This window comes from Rutidosis leptorrhynchoides, chromosome 4 (assembly GCF_046630445.1).
Source record: "Rutidosis leptorrhynchoides isolate AG116_Rl617_1_P2 chromosome 4, CSIRO_AGI_Rlap_v1, whole genome shotgun sequence".
NCBI classification, from domain to species: Eukaryota; Viridiplantae; Streptophyta; class Magnoliopsida; order Asterales; family Asteraceae; genus Rutidosis; species Rutidosis leptorrhynchoides.
Window position 1 is genome coordinate 575511116 of NC_092336.1, and position 10836 is coordinate 575521951.

At 40.5% G+C, this 10836-nt stretch overlaps 1 protein-coding gene across 1 annotated transcript; it reads right to left on the reverse strand.

Moving 5' to 3' along the window:
* Window positions 1–1030: 1030 nt before the first annotated feature.
* LOC139842806 (uncharacterized) lies at window positions 1031–10593 on the reverse strand. Its single transcript, XM_071832911.1, has 2 exons — window positions 10353–10593; window positions 1031–1695 (listed from the first exon to the last, which is right to left on the reverse strand). Exons 1-2 carry the CDS (start codon window positions 10591–10593, stop codon window positions 1031–1033), a joined length of 906 nt encoding a protein of 301 aa, XP_071689012.1.
* Between the last annotated feature and the right edge of the window lie 243 nt (window positions 10594–10836).

The window sequence follows — 10836 nt, forward strand, 5'->3', positions numbered from 1 at the left end:
AAAAGTCTCATATAGAGGTCAAAACCTCGCAACGAAATCAATTAATATGGAACATTTTTAATCAATAAGAACGGGACATTTCAATGGTGGAGCTGTAAGGAAAGGATGTCTCATCAAAGGTAACATGACGAGACAAGATAATTTGGTGGGTGGCAAGATCAAGACATCGGTACCCACTGTGGTTGGATGGATAACCGAAAAAGATGCAGGGTTTAGAGCGGGGTGTAAGTTTTTTGGTGGTGTTAAGGTGGGGGTAACACAGGCATCTGAAGACGCGAAGGGAGAAGTAGTGTGGGGGATTTTTGTGTAGGCGAGTATGTTGAATATCGTGATTTATGGCTGATGACGGAAGAAGGTTGAGGAGATAGGTTGCCATGTGGAGAGCTTCCACCCAAAAGGTAGGAGGAAGATGGGCTTGAAAGAGGAGTGTGCGAATAAGGTTATTGACAGTGCGAATCATTCGTTCGGATTTACCATTTTGTTTGGAAGTTTGTGTACATGAGAAGCGGATTTGGATGCCATTATTTTTAAAGAGTTGGTGTATTTGGTTGTTATCGAATTCTCTACCTAGATCACACTGAAAGGCTTTAATTTCACAGTTAAATTGAGTTTTTACATAAGCACGAAATTGAATGAAAATATTAAAAACCTCAGATTTATTATGTAACGGAAACACCCATAAATAATGCGAGTAATGATCCAAAAAAATAACATAATATTTGTAACCGCTAACACTGGGAACAGGTGATGTCTACAAGTCTGAATGAACAATGTCAAATATTTTAGAAACATTAGAACTAGAGCTAGTAAACGAAAGTCGCACGTGTTTGCCAAGCTGGCAGGCGTGACAAAGCACGGTCGACTTATTATTATTACAAGAAATAGAATTGCTAGAACAAAGACGACGAAAAACATCAGTGCTGGGATGTCCAAGACGCTGATGCAAGATGCTGGGAGTGGTGATGAGAGCATGATGAGCTGGTGTAGAAGTTGGTGTAGTGAGTGGATAAAGATCTTCGGGGCTGTCACATCAGAGGAGCAGGCAGCGAGTCAAGTAATCCTTCACAGAAAAACCAAATTCGGCAAAAGACACGGAAACTTTATTATCGCGAGTAAAACGATGTACAAAAATAAGATTTTTAACAATGTTAGGTGTAACAAGTACATTAGACAAATGAAGTGGGCGATTGATGTTAGGCAAAATGCTATGTCCAGTGTTGGTAACGGGAATGGAGTTCCCCTCACCAACAACAACCGAAGGATACATACAATGATTAAAAATAGTACTTAAATTATTAATGCTAGATGTGAGATGAGTGGACGCACCAGTGTCCATAGTCCAACCTGTGTTACTGTAATCCAGAAGAGTGGTAGTACTAAAGGCACGCGGGATAATGGTCTCATGGCCGTATGTGTTCTGAGCATGCGTTCCGGAAAAACCTGGAGGTATAGACCCAAAACTTGGTTGTGATCCATTAAGTGTAGGCTGTAAGGGCCCACTAAAAACCTGTGATCTAGTTACATTATGCTGAGGAAGAAAATGGCTGCTGGAGTTGGGCTGTGGGATGGCAGCAAAGTGGGCCTGTGGTGGGAATAGCTGTTGGGCCGTGTTGGTTGGTTGGGCCGATAAAGGTTGCTGGCCAGTAGGTCTAAAAACATTTAAGGAAGGCAAGTGTGATGTACTAATTCTCTGGCCTGTATTAGCATTCGATAGACTAAAATTATTTATAACATGTTGTTGGGCTTCAATTATTTTCAATAATTGGGCTTTACTATTGCCATTGGGCTGATGGTGTATGGTATTATTTCTTGCATTCCAGCCTGTGAAATTATTCCCTTGTGGTAGTCGATTGTTACCAGGACTAGGACTGTTGTTCCTAGTTGAGTGATGTAAGTACATGCAATGATCAGCAAATCGACAGAACCCTCTAGCAAAGTTGCGACATACCTCCTGCGAGTTATTGTTTTATATGGCCGAAACGGACGGTTTTTATTCGTGCGGTGTCGTCGGGCCACAGCACGCCAGGATCAGCCACCCAGGGGGAGGTACTGTTTTAAATTTATATTTAGCGGGGCCTAAATCGTACTACTCCTTAGTATGAGTAAGGGAAGTATGACCTAGAGTCGTATTTTTGAGATATCAGTAGAACCGAACCTATATTTAAGCCTAAGATAGTTAGGAAGGAGTAGTGGTTACTTAACTTTGGGATTTTCTAATTTATAAGACAGATAAAGTAAATGCGATAAAATTCGTAATTCATATAAGGTTAAAGTGAGTGCATACTATGACTTCATCAGTTATTCTGCCGAGATTATGGAATGATGGCTCATGAATAGACAGAGGCCTTGTATTCATTACACTGGTCCTAAACGCCCCTGTCATAAGACATGTCACTGGGTACTGCGTTAGGCTTGAAGATTCTGAATAGACAGCAACGTCCCTTACCCCCGACGCCCGTGCAGTCTGACTTCAGGCATACACATTCAGACGGCTCATCCAATTAAGCAACTCGGTTGGGTGACGTATTAACATTCCACAATGGTCTAAACTTCTTAAGTATATTAGAATACATGGTTTACCATATCCGAGAGACGTGATGTGTTTTGAAGCTTTCGTTATTGATTAGTTTTAAAAGATAGTAAGGCCCTTAAAAAGGGTTCAACCATAAAGAACACCATGGTCAAGTCAAGCTGACTTCCATGAACACGTTCGATTACCCTAACGGTTCAATCCTTTATGTGTCTAAACAAACAGTTCCTTAATTAACTAAGAATCCCTCAAGCAGGGTGCAATGCTTGAGACCGCGTTATGGTGCAGTGTACTAATCAACACTGACCGGGTTCCATGGCCTTACTTAGTAGAGGTACAGCTTACAACAACCGTTGTGCTTCAGCATGCACGTACGAAGTTTATATGCTTGGTGACTACACTAGCATGGTCTGGGACCGACAATGTACTAAGGGTCTAGTCAGATGTTTCACTATGAAAAAGTCCTCAGTCAGAATCCAAAGCTTGATAGACTTACTACAACCGGTGTGCCTCAGTCGATCTTACATTGTATCCGATAGACTTCTCTTACCAAGGGGTGACACAGATAGTGTACTTTGAATCGGGGTTCGCGACTTCCTAATAACAGAGCCAATAACTACGTTCTATTAGTTGGAAAAGCGATTGAGTTTAAAGCATAATCGGAAAGCATTTTAACAGCATACACAGACCATAATATTATTTCGGCATTATAACTGCTTACATCATTGCATACACTAAAGATAACTACTCGCTAATCATGGCAACAATATCACATAACATAATGATAGAAGACATTATATAAAGATAAGGGATAGAAGTACCAGTAGATAAAATGAGTTCTGAATACAAAAGTGACAACTTCAAGACTCCAGACCGCTCCTAATACAATCTTCGGCATTCTTCTCCGGGTACTAGGTTTCCCGCACGGAGTCGAAGGCCTTGAGAGTATGACTAATAATGTATAAGAGAGAGAAAGAAGTGAATTGAAGTGTGTGTTGGAATGAATGATAAAGACCCTTTAAATAAACAAGATTTTTTCCTGTAAACGGCTGGCAGGCCGTTTGGCAGGCCGTTTTTGAAGGCCGTTTGCTACGGCAAGCCGTTTATCGAGCCCGTTTGATCTGACCGTTTGGCAGGCCATTTGCCATACTGGCAGGCCTTTTGGCAAGCCGTATGGCAGGCCATTTGCTGGCCTGGTTAGCCTGATTTTCTTGGATCGTAACTTGATTTCTTGTCTTTCGCCGTTTTCGCTCTAGAATCTTCATTTTAGCTCCGATTCTCTTGATTCTTTTTGCACCGTCTTCATAATTACTTGTTCTTCAATTCTAACCGACGAAGTGGGCATTTTGCCAACAAATTTTGAATCTTTCTTATTTTTGGGCCTTATTACCGGGGTGAAAACGTGACTTTTTAGCCGATATCAAATATCCCACACTTAGACTTTCTTGTCCTCAAGCACTCATTTCCTTAAGAATCTTTTCGACGTTTCTTTTCTAATAGCCTAAGTGGTTTACTTTTATTATAAGAGCAAAAAGATAAGGTGAGTCATCTATGTTATGATTGAAATTATCTCTGCAAGCATGCGAGGAGGTTACATGACATAGGCTAGCTTTCACGGGTCACTCAATTACTCAAGTGTTTAGGGTTCCCTATAGATCTAAGAAATGAATACACTCATAGCCAGTCATGCTACACCCATCGTCATAGGCTTGATAAAGACTTAAATCCTTGTTGCTAATGCGAGAACGGTAGTAATCTCAGCTTATAGGTCATTTGTCAATGATGGAAAAGGAATTTTGGAGTGGTAGTGAAATTGTTTTTGAGGGGTGAGATAAAAGGGTAATGTAGTCTTTATACAGAATTTTATTCGGATAGATAGGAGTGCTGAAGTATTTTGAGAAGCACTTTTGAACTTTTCTTCATTTGATAATCATTTTTGGTCAAGTTCTCTTCAGCATTTCTCCTATTAAGTTCCGCTCTTTTCCAGAACTTTGAATATATATATATATATATATATATATATATATATATATATATATATATATATATATATATATATATATATATATATATATATATATATATATATATCTTCTTTTTTTTGGAGACTTCATCTCGAGAAACTTTTTGCCGGTAAACTTTTTCAAGACCTTTGCCATGATACTTGAGAGGTTTATAACATCGGGTTTTCGGAAGGAATCTCGTTTTCTGGATTTTTCGAGTAATAGTAAAGATGGTGTGGATGTGGTGGTGGAGTAAGAAGTAGTGGAGGTGCGGAAGGCTTATTTTTAACAAATGGCTAGCTCTTTTGATTACAACCGAATCACGTTTCGCTGCTTGGAAATGCAGATCTAAAGCAAGTTCTGATTCTGAGCACAGACATCGTGGCACTCTCAACGAAAAATAGTGAAGCATTAAAGATGAATGCTGGTCTTATTTGAGGTGCTTCACCATAATCAATTTAGGTCGATAATGCCTTAGTCATGCAATGCTCTATTAGAGATTTGGTTCAACCTAACAAGATTTCCACCTTACTTAACCCTTATTTTTATTGACAAATATTTTAGGTTTTTAAAAATACTTTTTCGAAAAGACTTTCTTTTACAAAAATTTTGAAATTTGGCTTAAGGACTTGGAATCTTCGTAATGGGTTATTTTAATATAGCATAAAAAGATTATACCAACATCTCATACTTAGACGAACATTGTCCTCAATGTTCCTAGTGTATCTCACACTTAGGAGTTTTAGTTGAAGATTTGGGAATATTTGTCTAGTTTTTAATTAGGTGTTATTCCACACTTAGTGATAAGCTAGGATGTGGCATAGGTTGAATCTTGAGCTAGTAGCGAAAAGAAAGAAATACCCCTAGCAGATGCGGCTGGCTTCCAATCCTTGTGTCTTTTATCGTCTCATTTGTCATCCTTTATTCTTCTACTCTACTTTATTGCACGGGTTGCCTCCCGAGAATTGCTTTTGTTTAAGGTCGTTGACTCGACCGTAGTGATGCTTTAAAAAGCAAACATTCCTCGCTGATGGTTGTGATCTTTGTCTTCTCGAGGGAATGTGAGTCTTGGTGGGTAATCCTGAGAAAGTGTCGGACCAATAGTGGTAGAAGATCCGGTACTTCTCTTGAAGATCTTATGAAAGATAAGTAGTGCACAGTTTCAGCTCTTGATAAGTCTTGAAGTGTGATGAGAATATGATCCACGGCTCTACTGGTTGACCCATGAATGTCAATCATAGAAGCAGTGCTGGTTGTGATTGTTTCTCTGATGATGCTCACTTCGGAGGTCTTCAAACAATGTTAGAAAGTGTATCTTTAGAATCTCGAAGTCTTCGGAACGGTGATCTCCATAGTATGAGTCCGTAGCTTTGCACAGATTTGTTAAAAGACGAAGCTGAAAAGAAGTGAACAGCAATCCTGATTCGAGCATTAATGTCACCGTCTTTGAGTTTATCTCCCGACATCCAGCTTTAAATGTGAAACTTGGATCTGTAGATTCGTGGAAGATACGTGATATCTGCTTTGTAACATAGGTGGCAATGTTGACTCAATCTGGTTCAAGATGAGAGAACGGATTATTTCACCTTATTTCCTCCGTAACAGCATCTCGTAACTCTTTGATAATCAGATCAGCATGGTGATCAATTGTTACGTAAATCACTAGTCTTTCTGGTGTGCTTTCGAAAATATCTCTTTCCAAGAGAGCGAAAAAGCTGTGAATATCCTCGATCATTTGCAAATCATAGTGATAAGTCGGGCGTCCGGTGGAAAGATCCATATGCTTCCTGATGAGAGTCAGTAGTGCTCGTTGGTTTCGTGAGAACGGAAGTGCAGATCCGGCTAAGGCGTTATAAACCTTAGAGTAAATGATCTTCCGAACTCGATAGAATCTTGTTTCAAGAATAGTACGAACCACTGAATTGTGCTCTCGTTGCCTTTCTTCTTGGTAGATATGATCGTGAAGAGAATTGATAAAGTCTTGAATGCGTTCTTCTAGGATTTCAACATTATTGTCTTCTCTTCGGAGATAGAGGTTGTGTTCTTCTCGGATAGCCATAATTTGTTCTGTTAAGCATAGCAAAAAATCAATGGTTGATTTACGGATGGCCTCGAGAATATCTTCAAATTCATCGGTATCATTGATGAAGGTTATCAAGTCTGCGTGTGTGGATATAACCGGAATCTGATTTGAAGAAGAGTCCGGCTCCCCTTGATCTGGTTTGGTTGGAGAGTGTGAGTTATTCAGAATGTCTTCATGTTGCTCTACCTCGTTATCATTGGTATCTTGTTCTTCTGAGGATGCGTCTGATGAACAGGTTTCTTCGGTATTCTGATTCTCTACTTTGACACTTGCAGGATCAATTTCCATATCCTTGACCTCAGCCTTGTCGGTCTTCTTCTTGAAGCGAATGATTAAACTGTGATCTTCCGTCTCAAGCCTCATTATTTCTTCATGACGCTTAATGCTTGGAGCGGGTATTGTCGCAGTTTCTTTTACGTCTTCCATTTCCTCTTCCTCTTCATATTCCTCTTCTTCCTCTATTTCTTCGCTGGGATCCTCTTCTTCCATTTCTGGGTCGTCTACAGACTGTGATTTGACACCCATCTCGATATCATTAGTTGGTGGTGAAGACTCGTCATCGGAAGTGACCCGTCTGATGGAAATAGCAAACATCTCTGTCTGTCCAGAAAGATCGGTTGGTCGGTCAATTTTGAAGGTAACACTCTCCCCATGTGATCGTAAGATCAAGGTTTGATTGTACACATCAATGACAGTCCTAGCCGTATTCATGAAAGGTCTTCCTAACACTACTGGTATGTGTAGGTCTTCTTTAATATCCATTACTACAAAATCCGTAGAATACAAGAATTTGTCGACTTTCACCAAGACATTCTCAACGATGCCCTTAGGATATCGAATTGTGTGATCGGCAAGTTGGATTGTCATTTTAGTTGGTGACAAGTCTCCTAACTCTAGTCTCTTGTAGAGAGAGTAGGGGATTAGGTTGATACTTGCTCCTAAATCTGCTAGCGCATGAATGATTCCAGATTGGTAGATTGAACATGGGAAAACGAATCGGCCCGTATCTCCTAGCTTTGGTGGTAGAGAGTTTCTGAGTAATGCAGAGCATTCTTCACTCAGTGGAATTTTGTTAGAATCTGGTATCGTTTCCTTTGTAGAGAGAAGCCTTCGGATGTATCTCTTCTGGTTGGGAACTTTGGACATAGTGTCCAGGAATCTTCCATCAAGTTTGAAGGAATCAAGCTTGGATGGTTCTTCTTGTAGCCTCCCTGGATAGGGTACATGAACTGGAGTTTCCGGGGTCAGCTTCTGAGTATATGTCAATTTGTTCTTGAGCCTGGCTGACCTTCTCCGTGGTTCTTCCTCTAGGATTACGGAATCCATTTTCTTTGCTTCTTCTATGTGGGGATTTTGGATAGTATTACTTGGTAACCTTCCCTGCGGTCGGGTTTTAAGGCGTTGTGATAACTGTCCGAGCTGCGTTTCCAGACTTTTGAGCAGAGCCAATTGATTTCTCATTAGTATCTTCGTCTGATCTTTCCTAGCTGCAGTTCTCTGATTTAGCTGTTGTTGTCCTTGAATGAACTGAGTCAACTAATCATCAGCTCCGAGAGTGGGGTTAGTTGCTTTCGTAATCTGGGTGGTAGGGAATTTTCCTCAACTGGGGTACCAGTGAGTGAAAGTGATTGATCGTAGGTCAATTGAGATTGTTGGGCTGGATAAGGTGGATAACGGTAGCAAAAAGGTTGATTGCTTCGTTGAAATTGATTGACCCTAGGTTGTTGATTGAATCCGGGATTTGGTGGATGAGCTGGGTATTGGACATAACAGACTGAACCATCAGGGTTTTCGTACTCAACTTGATATTCTTCAGTGGGTTGCGGTTTGGTAGAATTAACACAAGCTTGAGCTTGGTTGACCTACTGCGGTTGCATCTTCAATTCTCTGAGTTGTTTAACAAGAGATTCCATCTTATCCGTGAGGGATTTGATGGCCTCCGTTTGATTGTTGAGTGCAGAGAGTGGGGCAGATGATGAAGTCGTTTCACCACTATTCCAGTCATGATGATGCATTGTCATGTTCTCGAGTAATTCCCATGCTTCGTCTGCGGTTTGGTTCATCAGATTCCCTTGAGCTGCTGCATCGATCGTCGTCCTATGATTTACCGTAAGACCATTGTAGAAGGTACAGATTTGGGCTGACCGTTCTAGCTGGTGATTAGGGAATTTCTTCAGCAGGGTTTTGAATCGCTCCCATGCAGTGTAAAGAGATTCATCATAACTTTGTTTGAAGTTAATGATGTCATTCTTTAATTTGGTTTGTTTAGAAAGAGGAAAATATTTGGTTAGGAATTTAGTAGCCATCTCCGTCCATGACGTGATGGAATCTTTTTCCAGTCCTTCGAACCAAGTTTGAGCATGATGAGTGAGAGAATAGGGAAACAAGTATAGACGGACTATATCTTGTCCTATCCCTGGCTGTTTGTAGGAGTTTGAAAGAGATATGAATTTATCAAGGTGAGAATTAGAATCATCATTCGGTAATCCATGAAACTGACAGCTATTTTGAATGAGCTGGATGATGTGATGTTTTAACTCGAACGAGTGTCCTTGAATCTCTGGAAATCTGATGGGTCCTCCTCGACCTTCAATCGAGGGTTTGGTATATTCTGCTAAAGTAACGCGTAACGCCATTTGATTTCTGATTCGTGCTTCCTTGCGTGCTTTAGAGATTATTGCGTCTGGATCAGGTACGAATAACAACGGTCCTGGTCTAGATCGGGTTTGGGTCATACACTGGGTATCCCTTTTTGTTTTTAATTTTTAGAAAATAAACTAAATTTCTAAAGTAATCTAAAGTAAGCTAAACTAGTCTAAGGTAGTCTAATTCTAAAGTAGTCTAAAGTAATCTAATTCTAAGGTAATCTAATTTAATCTAAGGTAGTCTAAAGTAATCTAATTTAATCTATGGTTGAATATGTTTTTGGTTCTGGCTACTGATTCCCTGGTATTTCGATAACAGAGCTCCGCACGAACTATTCAACAAACCAAGTGGCCAGGTCGCTCCTAATTGTCAGGGATAGAAGTACCAGTAGATAAAATGAGTTCTGAATACAAAAGTGACAACTTCAAGACTACAGACCGCTCCTAATACAATCTTCGGCGTTCTTCTCCGGGTACTAGGTTTCCCGCACGGAGTCGAAGGCCTTGAGAGTCTGACTAATATTGTATATAGAGAGAGAAAGAAGTGAATTTAAGTGTGTGTTGGAATGAATGACAAAGACCCTTTAAATAAACAAGATTTTTGCCTGCAAACGGCTGGCAAGCCGTTTGGCAGGCCGTTTTTGGAGGCCGTTTGCTAAGGAAAGCGGTTTATCGAGCCCGTTTGATCTGACCGTTTGGCAGGCCGTTTTCCATACTGGCAGGCCATTTGGCAAGCAGTATGGCAGGCCGTTTACTGGCCTGGTCAGCCTGATTTCCCTGGATCGTAACTTGATTTCTTGTCTTTCACCATTTTCGCTCTAGAATCTTCGTTTTAGCTCCGATTCTCTTGATTCTTTTTGCACCGTCTTCGTAATTACTTGTTCTTCAATTCTAACCGACGAAGTGGGTATTTTGCCTATAAAGTTTGAGTCTTTCTTGTTTTTGGGCCTTAATACCGTGGTGAAAACATGACTTTTTAGCCGATATCATTGTTCGATGAGTATTTCCTGTGGTCGTGTGAGTAAGAAGTACCGTTGGGCTTGATGTTGTAGCAACTGTATCTGTTGTGGCCCTATTTTTTCTATTCATACCCATCTCTTCCAACGTCATCATGGATCGAACGGTTTCCAGGTTCGGGAATGGGTTGGCATGGAGGATAATATGAGAAGCCTGCGGGAATTTGTCATTTAAACCATTGATTGCATATGTTGCAAGATCATCCTCTTCAAGTGTAGATCCCAGGTTGCACAAAACAGTGGACAAAGAGTCCACTTTTCGAAAATACTCTTCAACGGTTTGATTTCCGATGTCAAGAGCTTTGAGTTCGGCCATGTGTTTGACTGTTTTGGCTCATTTATTATCCTGGAAGATGTTTTTCAGAAACTTCCATGCGTCATAGGCAGTTTTTGGTTGTAAACTAAGGACCCGTTCTAACAGCGGCTCGGAGATAGTGACGAAAATCCATGAGAGAACAACGGAATCAGCTTTTGACCATGCTTCCGTTAATCGATCATCGCTAGTAGATGATTCTTGAATGAACCCAAGTACATCAAAACCCGCACAATGAGTGGTAAA